The sequence below is a fragment of the Chiroxiphia lanceolata genome, chromosome 3 (genome assembly GCF_009829145.1).
Source record: "Chiroxiphia lanceolata isolate bChiLan1 chromosome 3, bChiLan1.pri, whole genome shotgun sequence".
NCBI classification, from domain to species: Eukaryota; Metazoa; Chordata; class Aves; order Passeriformes; family Pipridae; genus Chiroxiphia; species Chiroxiphia lanceolata.
Genome location: NC_045639.1, coordinates 79,505,182 through 79,529,483, shown reverse-complemented (window position 1 = coordinate 79,529,483; position 24,302 = coordinate 79,505,182). Strand labels below are relative to the sequence as shown.

At 40.0% G+C, this 24,302-nt stretch overlaps 3 protein-coding genes across 14 annotated transcripts in view; 1 reads left to right on the top strand and 2 right to left on the bottom strand.

Moving 5' to 3' along the window:
• The window catches only part of ANKRD6 (ankyrin repeat domain 6), a 103,642-nt gene extending 97,170 nt beyond the window's left edge, over nt 1-6,472 (top strand). For 9 of the 10 annotated variants that reach the window (XM_032683398.1, XM_032683394.1, XM_032683396.1 and 6 more), the window contains one exon: nt 910-3,166. In XM_032683398.1, coding sequence (XP_032539289.1) covers nt 910-1,484 — 575 coding nt within the window. In that variant the 3' untranslated portion in view covers nt 1,485-3,166. Of the gene's footprint in view, nt 1-909; nt 3,167-4,216; nt 4,224-6,460 lie in introns of those variants that run through there. The other variant, XM_032683391.1, reaches the window with a different exon arrangement.
• LYRM2 (LYR motif containing 2) lies at nt 5,095-6,896 on the bottom strand. Of its 2 annotated transcripts, XR_004356164.1 has the most exons (4): nt 6,829-6,889; nt 6,497-6,637; nt 5,707-6,044; nt 5,536-5,626 (listed from the first exon to the last, which is right to left on the bottom strand). XR_004356164.1 is itself a non-coding variant. In XM_032683411.1 (3 exons), exons 1-3 carry the CDS (start codon nt 6,871-6,873, stop codon nt 5,527-5,529), a joined length of 267 nt encoding a protein of 88 aa, XP_032539302.1. In that variant the 5' UTR covers nt 6,874-6,896; the 3' UTR covers nt 5,095-5,526. The 2 variants fall into 2 exon arrangements, 1 of the variants encoding a protein (XP_032539302.1); XM_032683411.1 differs by lacking the exon at nt 5,707-6,044 and having other exon boundaries at nt 5,095-5,607; nt 6,829-6,896.
• A 159-nt stretch (nt 6,897-7,055) lies between these two features.
• Nucleotides 7,056-24,302, bottom strand: part of MDN1 (midasin AAA ATPase 1) — a 96,739-nt gene continuing 79,492 nt past the window's right edge. For both annotated transcript variants that reach the window (XM_032683375.1, XM_032683374.1), the window contains exons 87-102: nt 24,012-24,155; nt 23,222-23,357; nt 22,277-22,593; nt 19,634-19,795; nt 19,176-19,277; nt 18,821-19,022; nt 18,190-18,360; nt 16,530-16,687; nt 14,523-14,612; nt 13,569-13,684; nt 12,763-12,937; nt 12,376-12,449; nt 12,168-12,282; nt 11,205-11,268; nt 9,368-9,510; nt 7,056-7,996 (exon numbers count right to left, since the gene is read on the bottom strand). In XM_032683375.1, coding sequence (XP_032539266.1) covers nt 7,808-7,996; nt 9,368-9,510; nt 11,205-11,268; nt 12,168-12,282; nt 12,376-12,449; nt 12,763-12,937; nt 13,569-13,684; nt 14,523-14,612; nt 16,530-16,687; nt 18,190-18,360; nt 18,821-19,022; nt 19,176-19,277; nt 19,634-19,795; nt 22,277-22,593; nt 23,222-23,357; nt 24,012-24,155 — 2,358 coding nt within the window. In that variant the 3' untranslated portion in view covers nt 7,056-7,807. The remainder of the gene's footprint in view (nt 7,997-9,367; nt 9,511-11,204; nt 11,269-12,167; nt 12,283-12,375; nt 12,450-12,762; nt 12,938-13,568; nt 13,685-14,522; nt 14,613-16,529; nt 16,688-18,189; nt 18,361-18,820; nt 19,023-19,175; nt 19,278-19,633; nt 19,796-22,276; nt 22,594-23,221; nt 23,358-24,011; nt 24,156-24,302) is intronic.

The following is a 24,302-nucleotide window of genomic DNA, read 5'->3' as shown; positions in this document are numbered from 1 at the left end:
TAAAATACTTGTTTCCCATGTTAATATTCAAACTGCAAGTATATAGATAAACCTCTTTTTCCTCTTCTCTTGAACCGAAGTCTGTTTAATTATTAGTTCATTTGGCAAGAACAAAAATAGCTGACAACCTTGAAGCCCATTCAGGGATCAAGGCCACCTGAAGATATGGTTTAAGCCACCTCTCTGTGTTTGGCTCTGGAAACTTCTGAGAAAAAATAAAGATGAAGGCAGAATGGCCAGGTCTCCACAGCCAAGTAGAATGCAGAGTGAACAGACGTGGACATGGATGCCCCATCAGATTAGAAAGGCACATAGGAGATCTTGTGGTACATGAGTGTGAGCTATTCTGCACTGAACAGTTCAAAAGTATCAAAATGTGAGACCTTTTCATAATTACTGGGGCTTCAAGTTTTATAAAAGCAGAGTGTTCATAAATATCAGCAGACCTATTTTGGAAATCTAGACTGACCTTTGTTACACGTCCTTCTGATGAAGTCATAGAATCATAGAATTTTAAGTTGGAAGGGACCCTAAAGATCATCTAGTTCCAACCCCCTGTCATGGGCAGGGACACCTTTCACTACACCACGTTGCTCAGAGCCCCGTCCAACCTGGCCTTGCACACTTCCGAGGATGGGGAATCCATAACTTCTTCAGGAAACCTGTTCCAGTGCCTCACCACCCTCACAGTGGTCAGTGTGTAGACCCACAGCTGCAATGCAGCACCTCCCTGCCGGAGTCAGCTTTTCCCTTTATTACATCGCCTGACTGTGAAGATGTGTTAAACTAATATAAGCCTGTACAATGTACACAGCATGGTACTGCATCATTCATCAAACGAGGGCTTCTGAATGCTAAAATAAATGCCCAGAGCTTTTCTTAACATATTATTTATATTTTATTCTGTAGGTACAGAGCAACAGTCAATGGCTGGTGGACCAGTTTCTTCTTCTGCCCCTGCTCAAGATGTCAGGCCAAAGGACAAAGGTGTAAGTGCCAGCACATTCCAAAGGTTCCAGCAGGAGCTGCCCTCCTCTGAGCTTTTGGGCTCCAAATTAAGACATGTTAAGGTTCAAGCTGCTTTGCAGCCATTGACTGAACCTGCAAAGACTGAACCACAAAGTGGATACTTCATCAACAAAGGAACTCAGACAAAAAAGTCCAGCAAAAGTGGGCAGTCAAGGCACAAAGCTCTGCACCACACCGGGGCACACCAGAGCCAGGAGCAGCAGCCCTGCCCCCTGCCTGCAGGACAGCCACCTGCCCCTCCCCTCAGAGACACCTCCCAGGCCCTGGAGATAACACAGTACTTCTTCGAGGCCGTTTCCACACAGATGGAGAAGTGGTATGAGCGGAAGATAGAAGAAGCCCGGTGCCAAGCAAACCAGAGAGCGCAACAGGACAAAGCTGCACTCAAGGAGCACATTAAATGCTTAGAAGAGGAGCTCAGCAAATTAAGGACTAAGGTGCAGAAAGACAGCTAGCAACAGGACACATCTTGGAACCTGCTGTATGGGAATCTGGAATATTGATAGATATTTGTAGTGCCTGTTACATCCAAACAAAACACTCTTTTTCAGGAGTAGAAATAACTCTGGAAACTCCATAACTGAGGAGAATTCATATGCAGACTATACCAATAACAATGAGATGCTGCAGATTAGATCCTTTCTTTGTTATTTCCAAGAGTCTGTTAATATTGCACTCTCAGTTTCCAGATGCTGCTTGAAAACAAATGCATTAGCAACCAAAACTGCTTTCTGAAAAGGGAATTCCCTTATTTCCACATAGGTCATGTGTGGCTAGAGGGTTCCACTGTATGCTACATGTAAACACATGGTCATACCATTACTGAAATAAATCCAGGATGTTTGAGAGCTTTTGACAGAATTCCTTAGTGATGAAGGGCTATTGATCCTATTTTAGATACTCCCCAGGGCCTGTCTCTAGTCAATGAAGAAAAGCTACAGAACCCCACTCCAATTACAAGCCCAGGTAGGTGACAGATGTAGGCTTCCAGCTGGAAAAGGGCAGGCAACCATGGATGGAGATGCTAAGGCAACTCATCCCATTGGGGACAGAGGCTTTGGCTGCCATTTTGCTTTATTCTTGGTTTTATGTTATTAAAATGAATGCTAAATCAGATTTATTGTCTTTTAAATGGTGTCCTCGTTGCAGAGCTCCTTGTGGTTACACAATTGTTGGGGCTGTACTCCTGTAATTTGACAGAGAAGTTTTGTTTAAGGCCTGGATAGCAAATATTTTATTGTAACCATGGTCTACTTGTTAGGTGTAAGTTTTATATACATCTCTTTTCCTTCAAGCAGCAAATGGCTGAATTCTCAACTGTTGAAGAAGCTTGAAAAAGTCTTTTATTTAAAGAAGTGAAAGCTTGGTTCCCTGTACTCCAATATTTCTTTTTCTGCAGTCAGGATGTTCTCCCAGACACTTTGTCTGGACTGTCTACCTTTGTTCCTCTGAATAACTCCTCTGGTTTTTTCCTTTATCTCTAAAAAGGAGACCAGGCCCTGGTGAGTTTGAAGGTCTTAGGACAAAGTCCCACAAAACAGAACTTAACAGCATTTTCAAGTTTTTATCTATGCCTTTTGTTATACAGTCAAAATTACATTGACCAGTGTTGTCCACGCTGACAGACTCCAAATGATCTAAAGGCACTGTAACTCATTGCCTTTAGGGTTTCCTCCTTATACCTCTAAGAAGGCTCCATCAGATTCTGTTAGGAAAGTAAGTTTACTTACCAGATCATGATTGAACTGATTTCTAACACAGTATGGTACTGCCAAGGAGAAAAATAGTTTTGTACTGGGGAGCCCTAAAATCAATACAAAATACTTTATACAGCATTGAAGACACCACTGACTAATTAGTAATTAAGCTTTTGTCTTCTTAGCAGATGTATAAAGAAAGTTGTATCATATAACAATATTTTTTAAAGTTCCTATTAATGCACTATCAAGACAAATGTATCTGCATCTATGGAAATACTAGTTTTGTTGCTCTGACTTCTGTAGTCTAATATAGACACTTTCTTATGTTTACAGTTTTGTTTAAGCTATGTAGGAATGCAGAAGCATGCTATTGAAGTTTTGTATCATCTGGATAAAGTTAATGTTTTGCCAAGCAATTAAAGTAAGTGTTGCTCAGAGATCTGTGGCGTAACATTTTCTAGCCAGGGAGAACTGATTGGATCCCCTCATTTCACTTGGAAGAGGGAGCAGAAAATTGGACTTCAACTTCTAAGCTTTTGTGGCTATAACCCATGGGAACAGAGCCTACCATCTGTCCCGAGGGAGGCTGCAGGGAGCGAGTGCTGTTTCTTAGCTGGTGCAGGCACCCACCATTTCAGAAGTTACTGGTGCAGGGCTGAGTTGTGCAGCTGATCACACACACTCCTGAGCTTGCCCAAGCACAAGGGAGAGGCCATGGCTTCAGCTCATCTGTTTCACATACAGACCACGCTACTAAGGTCATATGTCCAAGTAATTTAAGTAAATCCAAGTAATTTAAGACAGCAACCTGGCTGCAGGTTACTGATATTAGAGGTTCTCTGAAGCTCATGAGTGTATGGTAAAAGAAAGGGAGGCATTTTATCCTAATTCCTTGGACTTTACAAAATACCTCTACGATCTGTCTTCCTCTGCAGGACATACTTGGTAAATTTACTTACCCTCGCAGACTATGTTGGACTCCTAAAGACTTCTGGCAGGCAACTTTACCTCAACAAGCCCACAGAGCAGTGGAGATGACAGGCAGCAGCACTTGCAGGTATTCTCTGTTGGAAGGGACCCACAAGGATCATTGAGTCCAGCCCTTAAGCGAGTGGCCCATGCAGGGATCAAACCCACAGCCTTGGTGTTATTAGCACCATGCTCTAAGCAACCAAGCCAGTCTCAGGGTCACTCATGAGGTCAGCGGCTGTCCAGGGCACTGCCTATCAATCCTAGTCCTGGCTTATGTGCCCACAACCTAGAAACATAAAAACTGGGAGTCACAGGAGTAATGCAGGTGCAGGGCTCCAAAACGAGGCAGCAGCATAAAGCCTCCTAACTAAGGAGCAGAAATCCAAGCACTGGCTGAAGGGAAAAGGAAGGTTACCTGTGGTAACAGCCAAAATTGGCTACAGTTTGTTTAGTCAAAATTCCTTTTTAAGCAGCATTGTCCACTAACATGAAAAATCAATCCCCAGTACCCTAATACTGCCAGTGTATCCTACCAGAAAATATTAGCAGAATGTAAATTTTTAACAAAATGTTTTTACATACATATTTTTCACTGACTGATTGACGCTCAGAGGCTTCTGTCTATACAAACCCAAACCTGTGAACAGCCTTACTGGTTGCTTGAGGCACATTCTTTACTGCAAAGCTAAATAAATATCACAGGAAAGGATTCTACACTGACTTTCAGGAAAATAATCAGAAAAATAAAGGCATTCCTCCTTGTTTAGCAGCAGCTTTTTGCAAAGCAACTTTGAAGAGCCTTTGTTTGGCTCCAGCAAGCAGCATACTTCCTGCTCTCATCTGGGGCCTGTCATCCCTCCTGTAGCCTGGAGTAGCATCCTGTCCCTTCTCTTGTGCCAATGGTGGCACCTCCTGGATTTGCTGTCCAGCTCACCAACCCAGCAGAAAGCCACCTTGGCATGGGGGGGTGGCTCCCTAAGGCAACTGTAATAGCAAAGTGCGAGAGGAAGGAGTTCTACAAGCCTTAGAACCACAACCTAAACTGCACACAGTACTGGACAGTCAGGTATCTCTCTCTGCTGCTGTCCATCCAGTTATGTGATATATGTGATATAAAAGATATACTGCAGCTCAAAGAAAGTCAGAACAGTTGCAAGCTAACAAAACTGCAGTATCGTAATATTTGGAAAACCAAGCCACAATATTTGCAGTTAGTATTTTCTAGCTGTAATTTACTTTATATTGGCTTTTAAATACTAGCTTGAAGGTAATTCCTGTTGACTTAGTAATAACCGTCTCTGGGGCTAAAATCTCTCATTTTCATATGTAAACACCTCCCCTTTTAAGTTTTATTCAGCTACTACTGAAAAATCAGCATCTACATACAAAACACTTTCTTCAAAGTTCTGTCACAGTTATTTGTTCTGGGCCCATTTATTTATCCCAAATGCTTTTTTAATCATAAATTTTGGTAAAAATCCTTGTCACAGTACATGGAGAGCTGTTAGCACTGTGAATGTTACCACCTACAGTTGCCACAGTAAAAAATAGACAAAAAAATCTGGTTCATATTTATTTTCTGTTTCACAGGTGTAACACTGCTGTTGTAAATTTTGGTGCTTTCTGCTTTTCCCACAGCTCATGCTACAACATCCATTCAGTTCCTTATGTCTGAGTGACTTCCAAACAACATCCCCAGTGTGGTAGATTCCCCCTGCAAACTTTACCAGGTTGCCAGCAAAAGCTGCCATTATAACCACATTCTGGAAAAAAACACTATTCTTGTTTGCAACAGATGAAAGTCCAACTGTCAACAAAATCAGTATCAGGATTTTGCCAACTTAAGTGTTCTCTGAAGTTCCTGCAGTTGCATGTTGCCTTGAGTAATCATCATCCTGATTGCATCCTGTAAAACCAAAGAGAGTCTACTGAACTGAACACAGTGTACACAGGTTTTACACAACCATGCAGATTTTTAAGGCATTAAAATACATAAAATTCTTACCGGCACTGCTGTCATCTATTTCTTTGTGTGAAGTAACACTGTAGTCACTGAGGTGGTTAAGAAACAGGTGCCTAAATTAATTAATTTTTCCCAGTTCCTTAATGATGTGCTTGGTTGTGGTTTTGTTTAATAACTCAGTTTTTAACTGGATTCAAACTCCTAACAATGTTTTCTTTATGCTTCTGTGTCTACCACCTCTGCACGTCAGTAGTGACAAGCATGCATGGGGCATTATGGAGACAGGGCTTTTACAGAGCAGGTGGCTGTTTCTCCCAACATTATATATGTTCTGTAAGGCTTTGTCTGCATAGTTCAGCCACAAATTCCTTGGGCCCTGGCTAGAAAAAGGAACAAACAAGAAAGGAGGACTGGAGACATACAAGAAATGCGGAGGTTTCTGCATCTGATTTCACTATTCTGCTTGAATATAGTTGAAATTAAAGATTTAAAAAAAAAAAAAAAACTTAACCATTAATAAGTTTATGTTAGTTACCATATTACTTGGTACAATTTTCCTGATCTGTGGTTTGAGTAAGCAGAATATTTGTTCTTTAGCTTATTCCAGATTATTATCTGGAAATTAAGAGAAACATTACTACCACCAACAGGGGGGGATAATATTTATAGATATGATGGATTATTTCTTCTACAAATGAGAAAATAGTAACAGGAGACTTCTCGCCAGTCTGGAAGTGACACCTACAAAACAAACGCCCCCAAGACACAGGACAGGACAGCAGTGACCATTCTCGAGGGCAGGCAGTCAGGGCTGCGGGTTCCCGATCCTCACCTCTTCTGTAGCATCCTTATTTCTCTTGAATTCCTCCCTGGCCCAGTCCTTTAAGTAGCGACGATCCTGTTCAGCAGGGACCTCCCGGATAGCCCGCAGGATCTTGCGGTATAACTGAAGGACCTGCTGCCGCCTCAGGAACTGGGAAGAAGAGAGGAAGTCTGCCCGCTGCCCCAGGACACTGCTGCGAGCCGCACCCTCGGCGGCTTTGCTTCGAGGGACATTTAAGCAAACACAGAGGGCCCCATCGCCTTTTCTAAAAGGCGCAGCTTGCCCGCGTCCCGCCGCGGGACACGGCCCCGCCGCCCCCGGCCTGAGTGGCCCGCCCGTACCTGCCTCAAGTTTAGGGCGCCCGGCGGGACGCGCCCAGCGGCCATGACGCGGCTCCGCCTCTGCCCCGCCACGGGGCCGCCGGGCCCGCCCCCGGCGGGCGGGGCCACCCGCCGCCATTTCCTGGGGTTTCACCTCCGCACACAGAGAGGGAGCGCGCGGGGCTCCTTCCGTGTGGGAAGTTCGGTTTATTCATTCCAGCTTTGATCAATTCAGAGAACAGACATAATAATTAAAAAGAGTGGTACCTCTTTTAATTAGTACAGACGATACAAGATGCATAGCCTTTGCAATGAAAAAATCACGTCCGTGCTCTAAGACATTGGATTTATGAAACATCCTCAATGTCTGCCTCGGACAGAGGGGCAAATTCACAGTGTAAACTGATAGTACAGAGATCAGCATATGGCATTATTCAGAAAACTCCCTGTTGATACTATCAGACAAAAATCTGCCATAATTAAATAGGATGTGTTAAACTGCAGAGTACTTCCAAGTATTCAAGTACTCATTTTTTTGGTTGTTTAAAACCACCTGCTTCCCTGCTCCTCTACTCCTGCAACAGCCACATGGGTGAAGCTAAAGAATGCTTTTTTGCCAGACACCTCAAGTTGTAACACAGAAATGCCTTCCCAAAAACATTTTCCCTATGGCAGCAGAGTGGCAGGAATAATTGTACCTCTGTGAATATTACAAATACTTTTTTTTTTTAAGGTAATAAGTTATTACAAGAGAAGTTGAGGAAAGTTTTACATTATTTGTAGGAATAGCAGGAGACAGTCTTACCATTGCATAATTGTCCTCTGACAAACATGGAAGAATGCACCTAAACCACTTAGTTCTGTGCAGTCTGACTGCCCAAGGGCAGCTCCCGCAGGTTAATCCTACTTAGGAAGGGACTTTATGATCCCTCCAGTGAAATACCGTTTCATGTATTTCAGCAATTTAGCAGCAATCGGGTCCTGACTTTGTCTACAAAGTCTACAAAGAGTCTGAGGCAGTCACCAGTTCAAACCACTGTCTGAGCGCATCACTCAGAGTTTCTGGAAGTGCATTCACATCTCTAAGGATCATGTAGAATGGGAATGGGAATTCTTCCATGTAAGATCTGATTTCAGGCAATTCTCCAGGTCCTTTGAATATAGGTACTTTAATGTCCAAAATGGAATCCTGTAAAAAAGTATTTATGTTACTGCTAAATGACATGCATCTTTTATGGCCACTGATATAATTTTTCCTATTTTTCAAATACTTATAATTTCTCCCATTAAATTAAAAGTTAATAAAATACTTCTAAGATTAAAAGCTGTAAGTGTTCAATGGTAAATCAGATCAAAAGCTGAACACAAATCAGTTAAATACTTTTGCCCTTTTAGATAAAAGTGCCCTAATCCATTAATTATAGGCTAGAAGAGACTAAGTTTAAGTTTCTGCAATACCAAGTTCCGTAAATATTGCCTTTCCTTAGCATTTTATGAGTCGAGTTTACTGTTACCACTTTAGTTTTATATATTTGATGCCTTTCCGACACTCGTGTCTTTAAGCTCTTTAGGGTTGAGTTCAACTTGTATTTGTGCAGTGCTCTAATACAAGATTCTTTAGCAACTTACTTCATAATATTTCAACAAATACTACAAAGACAAAAATCAGATTAAACTCCACCTGTGCTTCTTGTAAAGTAACTTCTTAGTTGCTCAGTGTAGCACCTCAGAAAATTAATGAAGCTTATGAAAAAACACCTTTTTTCTCCCCAGAAAAAATGCTTACGAAAAACACCCATAATTTTTGCTTGATATTGGGCAACAGTATCTGAACAGCCAGGCTTCATCAGAACAGTTTGTCAGCAAGGGAACTGTTAGTTTTTCAACAGCAGATATAGCAGATGAGTTTTGTATGAAAAAATAGAGGAAGAAAATGTGAACTACAAAATTAGTATTCACCACATAATTCAAAGTAAAGCTTAAGTTTCCTCACTTATTGCACTCAGTCTTCCTGAAAAGCTCCCAGGTATTTCAGCTTCCCAGCCAAGGATATCTAACAGGTTTTTTTCCCCCAACTACCAGATACAGAACTCAACTTTCCCAATTCAGGCATTAAATAACTCTCACATACTCCCTTCTGTCTATGTTTAAGCTCATATTGGCTCCAGCTGTCATGTCAAATGGAGACTGCTGTCAGAAATTATCAAGTTGAATCAGAACTGTGATGGAACAAAGCATCTCTCAGACTCCAAATCTGTCAACCTGCCAGCTACTTCCCTGGTGGCCAAGATCTACAACCATGACATTTGAAGATGGGAGCTCTTACTTAGCCTTTCTGTGGCATGGAAGCTGAGGTTTTTTTTAAGTACAAAAGAGGATAAGAAGCACAGTAGGAAGAAATCACAGATCTGACAGATGTGAAAAACTGAGATTGGGCTAAATATCTTTAACCTATACAAAAGATAAGGTAGCTGTATGGCACTACAAAAGACAGGAAGAAGATTTGTATCGGATTCTCATTCACTGCAGTTGAATACTTTTCCCTTGCTCCCTTACTTACCCTGGAATTAGGATTGTCCAACACTACGAAAATAACAAAGATATTGGCATTCCGAGCTGCTTGAACTGCCGCTGTCACTCGTTCCTTGCCTTCCAAGAAAAGGCCTCTTCCATCAGATACAATCAAAAGCAGCTGCGCTGTTTCTGAGCACAAAGGACATTTCAAATTTAACTAATTAATTTAACTAATTTAATTTAACTTGTTCAAAAGGCAAAAAACCCCCTATTCTTTTGTTTGCCCCGTGGGTATAATTGAAAAAGGAGTATTCCTAAGGAAATAAAGTCTTTATCAAATAGAATTCGGTGACTTAAAAAATTGCTTAGCTGCAGTTAACAGTGGATCAAGAAAGAACATGCTGGGTGACACCATTGAGAATACTGGAGGGAGGGGAACCCATCATCCATCAGTAATATAATCAAGGATGAAATGCATGGAAAATGCAGTCATGGTCTTGTCTTTCATGCCTGGTAAGTGTCCAGGGGTTGAATACTGGCTGTACCATAAGAGTCCAGCCACTAGGCTCAGTAGAGCACCTGCTGCTGCTGTATGAAATAGAGCCCAAACCTATTTCTTCCAAAGCAGGTTCCTATGGGTTCATCTGTATTAGCATTTCACCCTGGACTAAAAGACTGGGCTTTTGAAACATTGTCCTGTTGTCCCTATTTTAACAGGTGTGGCTTCCATCAGAGAACAATCTTGGACTGCCCAAAATGGGTGATTTTTGGATGAAAGTAAATAAGAAGATTTGCCTCAAAGGCACAGTCAAGGCAGTCAACCACTGTAGAGCATTGAGCCCCTGGGACCAAAGGAGATAGTCTGAAGTAAACCTCCTGAAACATACACAGCACTTATGCTGGGTTCCTCAGCCTCAGCAATCTTCTGGAGACACATTATTTAACCCAAGTTGCCCCCCGAGTCAGAGATATATCCCTGTAAAGGAATATTCTAACTTATGTATCTCTCATCTTTTAATTACATGGGAAATCACAGTAATTACAGTCCAGAATGCAAGCCCCAAGGGTTATGGAAGGATGCAGAGCACACTTCTGCCGACAGGCCCTAAATGTGACAAGGCTTTGTCTTTTTACAGAAAGGAGTAATGGATCCTTCTGCCTTTTCTCTTGCCAGCTCCCCAGTTCTAGCAAGCTGATTGCTGCTGCATCCCAGCCTAAGTCAAAAGGACTGGATGCTGCTCCCTCTCTGAACATTCGTCCTGCCTGGCCACCCTGTGGCGAAGGAGTGGATTTTAAATCCCTGACTGTCCATTTCTTGGATTACTTTAACAAGAACTTATAAAAAATGCAGGTGCCTCTGTGACGAGCTTTTAACTATCACAAAGCAGTCTCAGATGTGAGACATGCAGTCTTCCAGCTTTTCTAGGAAATTCAAGCAGCTCATGACCTAAACTTGCAGCAGGTAGGAGGCAAATGCCCTCCTCAGAACACTGTGCTTCTGGGTACTTAGAGAACTCAAGCTCTCAAGCAAGAGCAGAAGTGTTTGGAGAGTCAGGGTCATTAGGAAGCTGGACAGTGCTCTAAGCTGGGAGTGTCTAAGACTTAAATACAGTCTGGAGACATAAGGTAAAGGGAGACATGTAATGTGTGCCTTTTTAAAAAGTCTTAAAATTTTAGTGAATTATTGACAAATATGAAGTAGGTGTCTCTTGGTGTTTGAGCTACATTTCAACCAAACATTCCTTTTGACAAAGCAAAACCCAAAGCCCTAATGCAAGTCATGTTTCAGTGCCAGGAGCCTTCCTGGCAGGATCCTACTTTGGGACTGTAGTGAGCATTCTGCTGCCACAGCAACAAGCATAGTAACAAAAAAAAAAGCTCACCCGGATTAGTATTTTGAGACAACTGCTGTGCTGCAGCAAACATATTTGCTGATGATTCAAGAAACTGCAGAGGAAACAAATAAGAAGATTAAGTTATCTCATAATAAAAATAATAAAATTAATAATGAAAAGATTTTAAAGAACATATTTCTTTATTTTAAATGCCAAGATAGTCTGACCATCCAACACAGACACAGTCCTTGGCATTTTCCTATATTAACTCCTGCTTCAAATTTAATAAGTATTTTTGAACTAAAGAATCTTCAGAGAAGCCTTGGAACTGGATTTAAATTTTTTTTCCAATGCTAGCAAAGCCATTGAAACAGTACATTGCTGAAGTGATTAATGGAATAATTAAAAATATATATCCTATTTCTAGCTTGAACTTCTTTGGTTTCAACTTGAAATAGAAGTATCTAGTTTCATAATCCCCACTAAAATTAAGAAAATCTACAGTCAAGTCCTCCCAATTTTGGTTTATAAGACTGCCATTGAGCTATTTGGGTCTTATCTGTTTCCATTAACAGAAGATCTTATTTGAGTTTGGAAAGGTAAGAATGCAAAAACCTTCCTAAAAGAAAACAACTTAGCAGCTCTCTGGAAAGTATTAGTATAGAAAGTTATTTTCTTCAGGAATCAGTCAAGTCTGACAAACTTCCTCCTACTACTACTGTGGAATTCAGGGCATGAAAACTTTCTAAAGTCAAACTTTGATGGTATTTGGCGCTGGGATACTCAATAGCTTGTACCCAAAATACTGTTTAAGACCCAATACAGAGAAAGATGAATGCTTAAAAGAGGAAACACTCTTCCCGTTACAAAATTATGACCGCTGTATGTCTTTGTTATCTCAAATATAAATAACTGGTAAACATTACAAAGTGATCATGAAACCATGAAGCTGCTGATACCTTGTCGGGAAAAGACTGGCAAACCTGTTGCCCTAGAGGCATTCTTGTGTACCTGGGCTATTTTTGTTTTCTTCTGCTGAAACTTGCAAAGACGCAATATCCGTGTCCCTGACCGGTCACTGAACTGCTCATGGAATGGGTGCAGCAGCTGAACGCTCTCTCCAAAGCTTTAGAAAAGAAGAAAAAATTACAGCACAAAACTGGTATTTACATTCTGCTCTGAAGTCTTGAAGAAAACCCAGCATTTCAAATAAACTCACCTACACACAGCAATTTGTCCCACTTCTAGAAGAGTCAGTGCATTTCCAATAACTGCCAAGGATTCATATGCAAGCTGTTAAAAAAGTTACATCAAAAATAGGATATTCAAAGTTTTACTCAAAGCTCAGTATTAAATATGAAGAATGTTACTGAAATTAGTTTTCCATCATCTAGAAAAATAAATTAAGAGACTGCCTATCTTTTTGCCTGTTACAGTTATGTGAGACAGTCACTGCAGTAGTTCTGCATAAGGGCATCAGCTGATTGCTCTGGAATTACCAGTCAGATTTTCAGCAACCACCAGCCCAGTATGAAACAAGTCAGCAGCTGACATACTCATCAACAAAAGGTAGTTTCTTCACACTTCTTCTGGGGTTTCATTTCACCTGTTTAGAGTGGTTGTCGATCATACTAGAGGAATCATCAATAGCCAAGCAAATCTGGTACTGTCGTTTACTGGGCTTGGTCCTTCGCAGCCAGATCTTATCTTTTCGGAACTGACTGGCGATATATGGGATCACTTTGCGCATGTTCAGTCTCTTCCCAGTTCTGTAGTCTCCTCTGAAAGTTAAGAAAAAAAGACACAGGGACGGGGATTATCAGCAAATATCTCATTCTGGAAATCCCTGGCCTATGCACCATATACACCAAAGTACCACTTTCTTTGTAAAATACCACAAACTCAAAATTAATAGTTTAATATTCATATCTAGTTATAGACAAAAATATATCACATTTTCAATGTAAGATGGATATTCAGTGTTTTTAAAAGAAATTTATATCTAGGTGCCTAAAATGGAAGGCAGGCTTTGAATTTAGATTCTTCCAGTTTGAAACAAGTCTAAGATCTCTTAAAAAAAGATTATTTGATGTTAAAAACAACATAAAATGTTTTTACATTTAACACAATCTTTGACTTATCTTTAAATGGTTAAGTTGATTTGATCACCTGTTGCACAGGAGAAAAAAAGTAGGAGGCAGTACCCTCAGGATAGGTGTCTACTACTATATCATATTTGCTTTTCATAAAATAACCTTAAATAAGTTTCCCTTACAAAAGGAAATTAAATGCAGTTGCAAACAGGAATAATTACTATAAAGCAAGAATAACAAAGCTGCAGTCTTACAGAAGTTAAAGCTGCCAAAAACAGGAGTTTAAGGAAACTGGAAGCCTCAGAAAGACCCAACTTACTTCAATTTGGCTGCCTGAGTGGGTTCCAGTATGAGTCGCAGCTGTTCACAAAGCTGCTGTGATAGAGGAGCTGTCAGTACTAAATACCTCTGCCACAACTGTGCTGCTTCCTTCTCCTAAAACATTACAAAAAGAAATAAAAGTGAATTATGAAAAAAAACCAAAAAAGTTGGAAAGTACTGCCTGAAAAAAGAAAACAAGCCTCAGTGTAGGAGGGGAAGGCAGTAAGCAGGGAGCTACCAGCTAAAACTTGTCTCCAGTGACAATCTGCATTCAACTTAGGATGCTCCTGGCTGCTACAAAGCTGCAACATGCAATGATCTTTTCTCAAAGCAACTCTGGCATTGTTGTTGATACAAGATGATCTTGGAACAGCCAGGTGCTGATAGCTGGTATTACAGAAAGGCAAACTGTGAAGTCCTCTAGGTTCTTCACTGACCATCAAAACTTAAAATTAATTAAAATTCAGCAAAATTCTTGAGCCTCTACACTGGCAATTATATTCAAGAAGTAATTCCAAATACGGTTCACAATTCATGTAAACTAGGACTAGTCCTAGTTGGGTCAAACTCCACCACTGCAACTGATGGAGATGGCGGTGTGGAAGTGGTGTGCCCAGCATTTAACTGAAGGTGACAACTCAAAAGGAACTTGACAGGACTAAAAAAAAATGTTTTTAATTATGCAAGTTTTAGAAGTCATTATCAACAGAGTAACTTCCTGCACATAGCACATTCAAAACAAGATCTGAAACATCATCCTGCTTTAAGAATTATGTAATTTTTTTTCGAAAGTAGTTAAACATAATAACAAAAATAGCATCTAAATCATGTGATTTTGAGTATTTAGATTGCAGCCTGCTTGGCTTCCTCAATGTTTTAGCAGTAAAACAATATGAAATAATGCAACAAAGGATTCTTTATAACAGGTTTATATTAAAATGAGGTCACAAACCTCCTCTGGAGTTCCAGGCTGCTGTGTCTGCCAAGCTTCCAATTGTCTTTCAAGTTCCTTTCTTAGCTCTTCAGGATCTCTAACAATGTGCTAGAAGTGTAGTTATGAGATTTATGAGACAGAAAAAAAAGTTTACACATCTGGTGACCCCCAAAATATAGCAAACCATAAAAAAAAGTATAAATGCATTGTTCTTATTCTTTTAGACACAAAAAGACCTGAAAAAACCCACTTGAATGAAGATTCTAAATCTTTTTCCCCTTTAATAGTTTCCATGTACAGGAAAGATAAGTATCTCCCCACAAATACCTCCATATGTGAGGAGGTATCAACATAGAAAGAAAGCTAGGACGTGTGATACCAACACTGAACATAATAAAATACAGAACTTCAAGATAAATCAATGAAATAATCTTGACAAATTCCAGATTTAATGACAACATAATGGAGACCAAACTATTGAATGCTACCTGTCTAGTATGTTCCAAAATATAGTATACTTCACTTAATTATGTTTTTTTAAAAGTGTCATTCAAACCACTCGAAGGATTGAAGGACATCTTCCTCTTTACCTCCCAGCAAATACTCTTCGATAAGCCCTTCTGTTAAAGGACACTCAAGCTTTACGATGCTTCTTTTACTTTCACTGTGCTTTCAGTGACAAGCTCTGCTCCTGACTTACAAAAACCACAGTTTAGCCAAACAACACTATATGGTCTGCATAACTTGCAGGCTTATGGATTAAGGAAAATAAGCCCATGATTGCAAACTCAGTAGTCCCAATAACTTCTCATTCCTCAAGAAGCAGCAGCTGTCCCTTCGGTCACCAACTGCAGGTTTAAGGAAGGGAGGAAGAATATACGTGGAGGGACTTCTTTCCTCTCCCTTTTGCTGAAAGGTGATGACCTGCACTTCTCCCCCAGCAGCGTCTCTCCCCTCCCCTTGAACTGGTGCTGCAAGAGCTCCCCCTCCTGTTCCACGTTTTGCGTGTGAACTGGAAAATCCCCAAGACCAAAAACAGCAGGGACCTAACTATTCTGACAACAGGAGAACACTCTTGCATTATACTGCTGCATTATATTATATAGCTGCAATATTTGGCATTAAGATCCTAACTATTCTGACAACAGGAGAACACTCTTGCATTATATTGCTGCATTATATTATATAGCTGTAATATTTGGCATTAAGATGGAAGCACTCGGTGTAGCTGGCACACAATCCTTTACGTGGTATACGTAGAAACAGTAAAATACTGCCTTCCAGGTATGTACTTGGCACACAATACTATTGGAATGAAAGGTCAATACTTCTACAGACTCTGAAAATATTTTTACTTTATCAACTGGTTATCCACCACCATGTGCTTCTACGCCTTAGTCTTTATGATAAAATGTGCTTTTTCACAGCCAACAGTTTGCACTGGGAAACTATGAGTGTCACATGAAGCTCTAGGATTTTCTAGGTTATGATAACATTTTTTGAATTGAGACATTCATAAAAAGCTCAAAAGGTTCTAAAATACTTGCAATCAGCTTTTATGAAGAAGTAGTATACTGTGGTGAATTAACTGAGGTGAATTCTTTGTCCACAGCAGATTTTTAAAGTCACTGATGCCTAGCTCTCTTATCATTCTGAACCCTTCTGTTATCTTCAGGCTACACACTTGCCTAATGCTTTCCACTCTACCCAAGCCTTTCCTCTGCAGATTCATCTGTGCAAAGCAGTTCTTTACAGTTAGAAAAAGAGAAGTTCTTTTAAAAAGTGACATGGGAAGGTTCCATCCTAAGGATGGGGAGGACTTGTCATTTTAAAGGCATCTTTCAGCTGCATATACAGCAGTTAGTTGTTACTTTTCATTCTGCTATTAAATAATAGCAAGCTACTCAGTTGTCTGAACACAAGTAATTCTAAACTTTTGCATTCACAGAACTCCATTAACATAGGTCAAGTAAAAGAGTCTATTTCTGCTACTGAATCTGTAAGAAGGCAGACTGGGTATCATACCTGGGGAGTGTCCATCAAAAACTGATGGGCTGTATGTATAGTTGAGTCCTTGCTTCTCTCTGGCTTCTCTTCAGTCACCTTTGGCACCTTTTCTGTTGCAGAGTCATTGACATCCTCTGAGTCAAAAGTCTGGATTTCTGGCTCCACATCACCTGGTCCTACAACCACAAAGCTAATTACTAACTTTGTGGATCACACATCATACAAGAAGCAATATTGTATCCTGACTCTTTTGTGAAGCATCTCACATGCTTTGCAGTGCAGTCCAGACATAACTTTGCTTAAGAGAAGTGCCCAAATTTTAAGACATTTAATTCTAGGAATAGGATGAATACATCTTGCAACTCACTGGAACAGATGAATATGCATTTCCTAAAGGAAATTGTTTTTCTCTCTTATAACCTGCTTGCCAAATGAGCAAAATAACAGTGAACAGATCTTTATAACCTGAAAATTACATTAGTGAAGTATGTTTTTTTGATCTTCATAGCCTCTCTGACAGGATGACAGGAAGTATAAAGTAACTGGAGAACATTCAGAAAATTATCATAAAAAAATGGCAATTTTTTCTTAGCTTTTACAGTCTTGATCTTAACAGAACAGTTTTCTATAAATCAAAAATCAATTTACAAATAAAGGAATGGATTAAAGATTTTCTTTTATAATTGTTTCTACTATACTACACTGTTTAACAACTAATTTTTACAGAATTATTTTAAAGGAAAAAATATGACACTGTAGGAGATGTTTCAAAGATTCTAGTTTTTCAGAACATCCTGTTAGAGAATCATGTGGAAAAACAAATAGACTGATTACATGCACACCTGTACCACAATGCAAATGAGTCTAGCAAGATATTTAAGTGATTAAACCTGAAGGGAGTGCAAAGTAAGAATACAGGGTTGTAAGAGTTGTCTCCCCTCTCTAGCCAGCCTGCGTGTTGTTTGACAAGAAAACTTCAAAATTCCAAACTATGTTGCATTTACTTAGATTCATCGAAATTAAATTCTTCTGATGCAATTGGCAAGAGATGCTTTTATCTTGCTAATTTTGGAGGGGGGGGGGCTGTGTGGCTGACAAGTCAGACCTGTCTTCTCATCTACCAACCATTTGCATCCAATAGCCATTTTCTGTTAGCAGCTTGGTTTTGTTTTGTTTCATTCCCACTTAAGGAAGAAACCAGTGAGATAGTGACAGTTTGGTGCTTCCTCACTGGATGTTGTTCAGACCAGCTCCTCAAATTCTTGCTAGGTTTTTTTTTTCAGAAGTTATAATTAAAAAGTTGAGTTATGTGGTGCTGATGGTGGTGACACTGGAATGCATTGTTATATGCCAATTAATTAAGTGAACTGGCATTGTGTTGAACAGCAGGGAAGTGTTTGCTTTTTATTTCTTCAAAGTAGTGGATAAAGATTAGAGACCATTAACTTGAAAGAAAGCAGCAAACCCCTCTGTCACTCAACCAATTTAGCAAGGCTAATGCTGAGTAAGAATACTTCTGCAGAAAAATCAAGTAAGAGCAGACATTTTAGTCTTATGAAACATCTTATGACAGATGAGTCTTATGATATTCATCCATTACTTGCAAATGTAAATACCTACATATACATTTAAAGATCCACATCAATGTATATTTAAAATGTTTTTTAAGTTAACGTACCAGAAGGTTTAGTGGCAGTAGACTTCTTTTTTTCTGGCTTCAGCTCTTCTGCATCTACTGCTGTGAGATCCTCATTCTGCATTTCTGTTTCCATAGCTGCATCTTCAGAATCTCCCTCTTCCTTTTCTTCATGAGGCATCATAGATTTCTCTTGCTCCTTGCTAGCTACATCTGTACAAAGACAACAATACTTATTAAGGGGCAAGTGGAAGGAGAAGTAGTCAAGTTGCAAAATAAATGTTGCATTCTGAGGCCGCTGTGAATCAGTTTTAGTGAACTTCAGAAGAAATCTGAACTATTGTCTCAGACCTCAGTTTTATCTTTCACTGTGCTGTGTTGTCAGTGAGCTCTTGCCCTGGAAACGTGATATACTGAAGTAAGATTTGGAGAGAACAGATTTTAAATATGTTTATTAAGCTAAAATCCATTTCATGAGTCAATTCAGTATTTTCAAAAATGTTTTTGTTAGTTTGAATCTGACTGCGAAAGAGTAGCATTTATCATAGCAAAATGGTGTTGCAAGGATTGTTAAACATAACTTTAAAAAGCAAACAGAGAAAACTACAGCAAATTGGAGTGTTTCAGGATTTGATTCTGCAATAACTCTTTACACCCAGAAATGCCACCATACCATATGTCTGTGCATCATAGCATTCAGAGCTTTGTTTAATATGTTCAAATGCATCAGCCTCCTCCACGTTTTGTTTAGGCTGAGTTGTATCCTGCTTTGCTTCGCTGCTGGATTCTATGGTTCTCAGTCGCTTGTGGATATGTTCATTGTGATCTCCCATTGAGCGTTCATTGTCTGCCTGGCCAGGCTTCCTCTTGAAACTCTGAAAAAGAATAAATTAACACCATGAACTTCGAGTGAGGTGTAACCCAACACTAACCAGAGCAGTGTTCTAACAAAGAGAAACTGCCTATTTGCTGGTTAATATTCAGACATTTAAATAAAAAATTTAAAAAATTAAAATGAAGAGATGAACCTGTGTATTTTTTCTGCTTTGCTTCTGAGAAGCCATCCGGGCTATGCGTGTGGATTCATGGCCTTCTGACTGATTTGCACTTGCAGCTCCAGTTCCACTTTCCTGAAAGAAAAAAAAAAAATTCAACTGTAACTGTAGCAACTACTGTAAACAAATTTCAGAAGGTACCTCTGCTACCTTCTTTTGTGAATGACAAATGGCTCATATAAGTTTTATTCTTATGGAGAGCAGACGAGCCAGTTCTGCAGCTCAACAATTACCCTAAACTTACCTTTTTATAGGAGTGAAAACTGCAGGGTATCTACATGGTCTTCAATTTTTTTCAACGAATTTATAACTGGTGTAAACTGAATCTTTTACACAGTTCTTAAAATTTATGGCAGCAATTCCTTGATTGTAACTCGAAAATGTATTCACAAATTTAGCATTTTTAACTCCAACACTTCCATGTAGTTTACCTCTTTAGACTGGTCTCTTTCTGAAGCCTCTCCAGCCAGCTCAACAGCACTGTCACTCTGCAGGTTTTCTTGCCCAGTCTGCCCTTGTGTTTCATGTTCCATTCTTTCCTCAGCCTCAGGAATCTGTTCATCCATCTCTGAATTATCTTTATCATCTTCTTCCTGAAATAATGATTATTTTAACATTCTAAAAAATATCAGGAACTGGGTATTATTGAAAGGCATTTAGAGAAGAATGCAGTCATCAGGCACAGTCAGGATGGGTTCACAGAGGGAAAAGTCCTATTTAATTAATTCAATAGCCTTCTGTGATGAGGTCACCAGCCTAGAAGATGAAGGGAAAGCAGTGGATGTATTTTTTCTGGATTTTTAGTAAGGCTTTTGATACTGTCCCTCCTTTTGGACAAGTTGTTCAGCTGTGGGATGAGTGGATCACAGTGTGCTGGGTGAAGGGCAGGGCTCAAAGGGTTGTAGTGAATGGGGCTATATCTGGCTCGTGACAGTCACCAGTGCTGTTCCTCAGGGCTCAGCTCTAGAACTAGTCCTGTTCAATATATTTATCAATGATTTGGATACAGGAGTTGAATGCACTGTTAGCAAGTTTTGCTGATGATACAAACTGAAAGGTGCTGTTGACTCTTTTGAGGGACAAGAGGCCTGGCAAAGGGATCTAGACACATTGGGGCACTGGGCTATGATCAATGGGATGAAATTTAACAAGTCCAAATTCTGGATTCTGCACCTTGGATGGAATAATGCTGGGCACAACTGGGAGAGAAGTGGCTGGAGAGCAGCCCTGCAGAAAGGGATCTGGGGTTGCTCACTCACAGCAGGCTCAATGTGAGTGAGCAGTGAGCCCTGGCAGCCCAGAGGGTAATCCCTGTCCTGGGGTGCATCAAACAGAGCAACACCATGTGGTCAAAAGAGTTGACTGTCCCGCTCTGTTCAGTGTTGGTGCAGCCTTGCTGTAAGGCTTGATATGCACGCAGGTAACCCAGGCTGTGGCTAAAATTTTAAAGAAAACTTATGTTATATACTGCAATATATATATATCTATCTTAATGATGAATACAGCTGTCTGAGAAGATGAAAACATAAACCTGTTTTGGTGCTTTTATAACAACGCCTTTTGCATGCGCAATAAAACTCCAGGCTGAATTCTCCCCTGTGCTTTATGGCCTTCCTGGCCCCCCTGCAGGGGCCTCCAGGCATGTCTGTGAGAATTTTATCACTTGTAGCAAGAGAGTTACCTCTTGGCAGACAGATAAAGAGAACATACACAGCATCCTGCATCAGAACTAATTCCTTCCCACATTAAAGCTTTTCCCTGGCAGCAAAAGTTTCCTTGAGCAGGAGGAAGCTCTCCCTCCTCACTGTTTCTTCTGAAGGTCTCTTACACCTACACTCACCTTGAGCACTGTGTGCAGTTGTGGGCCCCACAATTTAAGAATGATGTGAAGGTCCTTGAATGTGTCCAGAGGAGGGCAACAAAGCTGGTGCAAGGGTTGGAAACTGTCCTATGAGGAACAGCTAAGGACTTTGGGCTTGTCTGGTTTGGAGAGGAGGCTGAGAGGCGACCTCATTCCTCTCTACAGCTTCCTGAGGGGGCATGGAGAAAGAGATGCTGATCTCTTCTCCCTGTACCCGGTGATAAGATGCATGGTGATGCCTTAAGCCCCTAATGTTTTTTTTTAATTTATTTTTCTAATATTGGTAAGACTTGTAAGTTTTAAAAGCAGAAACCCTCCCTTCTTTGTCCCTTGTCCTTTTCCCTTCCTCCAGTACCCTTGTTTATACATTCCTTAACCCTCTTACCCCATTCTATCCTCCCTATATCACTCATAGCCCCAAATCTAATAGAAATGTTTAGTCTTTTGTCAAGACAAGGTCTAGACAGTTGACAGAACAGCATATCTGGGCCTAAACCACAGAATAGGTCAAGAATTAGGTAACTATGTACCCTTTGTGCTCTGATGATGGTGAAGGTGATGAAGTAGGTGGTCCCGAAATGCACCCCAGACCCATTTCAAGGGGGTGGACCCCGGGGCGGTCCAGAGTAAAGGCCACAGGGTGGACACATCTGGGATTGGATGGATGATATTATAAAATGTAACCTCTCGGGCACGGGGGCGCGCGTCTTTAACATCTTCTGCCTTGGCAAATAAACCCTTTCTTATCTCACCCCTAATTAATTGCTCCGGGAGATTTTTTCAGCACCTAAATCCCACGGCAACAATGGGAATGGTCATTAGGAAGCATTTCTTTACCAAGAGAGTGGTTGATGCCCCAAAGCTGTCAGTGTTTAAGAGGCATTAGGACAACATGTTTAATAACATGCTTAAATTTTTGGTCAGCCCTGAAGTGATCAGGCAGTTGTGCTAGATGATCACTGTAGGTCGCTTCCAACTGAAATAGTCTATTCTGTTCTAACACAAGGCCAAGGAGATAGTAGGAATTCAGATAGCAGAAATACATGTTTGGTAGTAAGCACAGCTCTTATTTTGATGAAGATTCTCACTAACATTACACCTACTTAATGTCAAATTTGTTTCAGAGTATCACAGAACACCATCCATTTCTTAACTCTCGTATAAGGTAATTAAAACAACAAAGAAAATCAGGCTTTTATTTATTACTCTCTACCTGAGGTTGAAGGCCTTGGTCACCAGCAGGGATCCCCTTATCTTCAGCAGATTCATTTTTTGACTCGTCAGGTGGCTGTGAATCCTCCTCCTCTTCTTCTGCATCCTCAGTGTTCCCTGCATTTTCTTCTTGATCATGAGCATCTTTGTCCCCTTCATCTTCCTTCTCCTCTTTATCTTCAGAAAGGTCTTCTTCAGCTGCTTCTGCATCTTGATCACCTCTTTCTGTCTCACCAGTATCCTCTTGATTCTGTTCTTCTGTCTTCTCTGCCTCATTTAAATCCACAGGTTTCTCATCTATTTCAAAAGCATTCTCTTCTGGATTAAACAAAAAATCAGAAAGGTGTATAAAACTTTCAGTAAAGTACAGAGACAGTGAATTTTACAGATATTTGGAATGAAACTGCCCAGCCTATATAAAAAAAAAATCTTAAAATACTGAGAGTTCTATACACAGAATCTATGATTTTCTATTGCAAGATAATTCCTTTAAATGAAAATTGGTTTCTAACTAACAATACAGTAGGATGAATTCCTACTAATTTCCTTTAACCTAATATTTGAGGGTCAGTTGACTTAGAGTACAAATACTTTTAAGTACAACAGAAGAAAAAAATCCCAAACCACAAAAGGAACTGGCCAATTAAATAAGGAGCTTCCAGTGTAAGACAGGGTATGTCACTTGGATAATGTGAGAAAGGCTGCTCCACAGAGTTCATGAAAGGGAGGTAAAGGAGAATGCTGTAATGCTGAATTCTTATCTGGCCTGCATTTGGTATGTTGCTATTTTGATACACAGAAATGAATTTGCAGCTTCTTGGTGGTCCTACAGAATCCTACCACCTCTCTTCTTTCTATAGAGAAAAAGGGCTCATTATCTCATTGTCCCTCCCTATTTCCACTTGGCTTTCATCTAAGAATCTGTAGAGAGATTTTTCCACTGTACCTTCATCCTCTTCCTCCTCATCACTCTTCTCATCATTCTCCAGATTCAAATTATCAGGAAGGTCCAAAGGTTCAACTTCAGCCTCCTTTTCTTGCTGGCCATGATAAGGATCTACTTCATTCTCATCATACTCACGCTGTCAGCAAAAGAATGGGGGAAAAAATAACAGGATGTAATAAGTGTGAGGAAAGGCAAAGATAAGAAATAAGATTCTATTGTATTCTCTAGGACAAAGAAATACTGGATACAATATTACCTTCTGATCAGTTAAGAATGGACTTCCAGTGGTAAACATCCTCACGCATAAAGAGCAGAAAGATTAATTTCAGCAAATGCATTTACATAAACTGGTGGTACTTAAAACCAGAATGTTTTGTTTTCAGAATCCAGTTTTCCTAGCTGAAACAATCTAAACAGAATTGGCATCCTAGCAGAATCTTCAAGCACACTGTATATAGGTTTTAGGAAGAGTTGTGCATATTTCAAGTGTTTCTGCTGCTAAACACAATAGAATAAGAGTTTTGTCTGTTAAAACATCAATTCAGTGTAAAGCCTGTTTTGGCAGCTATTACAAGTTCAAGTTAGTGCAAACAAAAATTGTTTCTAGAATATGGATCAGAAAATATATTTATAATATAATGGATATAATATGGTTTACTTTTAGCTCTGAAATGAACTAACTTTTTTCACTATTAAGTAAAGAGCATTTAAAATTCTCAGAAACATGTGATATGAGCAACACAGTGTGGTTTAACAGCAAGATACTCCATGCAGTCCAAATAATTTTTACCTCATCAATTTGTTCATGGATTTTCTCTTTGTTTCCACTATCCTCTTCCTGTTGCTCTTTTTCCTCATCCTTGGGAGGCTGTTTTTTATTATCCGTCTTTCCTGTCCCCAAATTGTCATCTTTTGCAACGAGCTCTGAATCCTCCTATTAACCAACAAATCCAAAAGAAACTCATTTATGCTAGCCGGTTCTCAAAGTCTCAGTGATAAGACATAATTTCCTACAGGAAAAAAGACAACACTAAACAAAACTTATCCCCTCAAACTATCCCTTTCCAAGATCAATAGCTAT

Excerpts from the sequence above, each read along its gene's own strand:
- LYRM2 (XM_032683411.1), bottom strand. The coding sequence starts at position 6,873 with ATGGCCGCTGGGCGCGTCCCGCCGGGCGCCCTAAACTTGAGGCAG. Across the intron at positions 6,638-6,828 it reads GCGCCCTAAACTTGAGGCAG|TTCCTGAGGCGGCAGCAGGT; the intron begins GTACGGGCGGGC and ends TCTTCTTCCCAG. Across the intron at positions 5,608-6,496 it reads ATAAGGATGCTACAGAAGAG|GATGCAATCAGGATGATGAT; the intron begins GTGAGGATCGGG and ends TTGGTTTTACAG.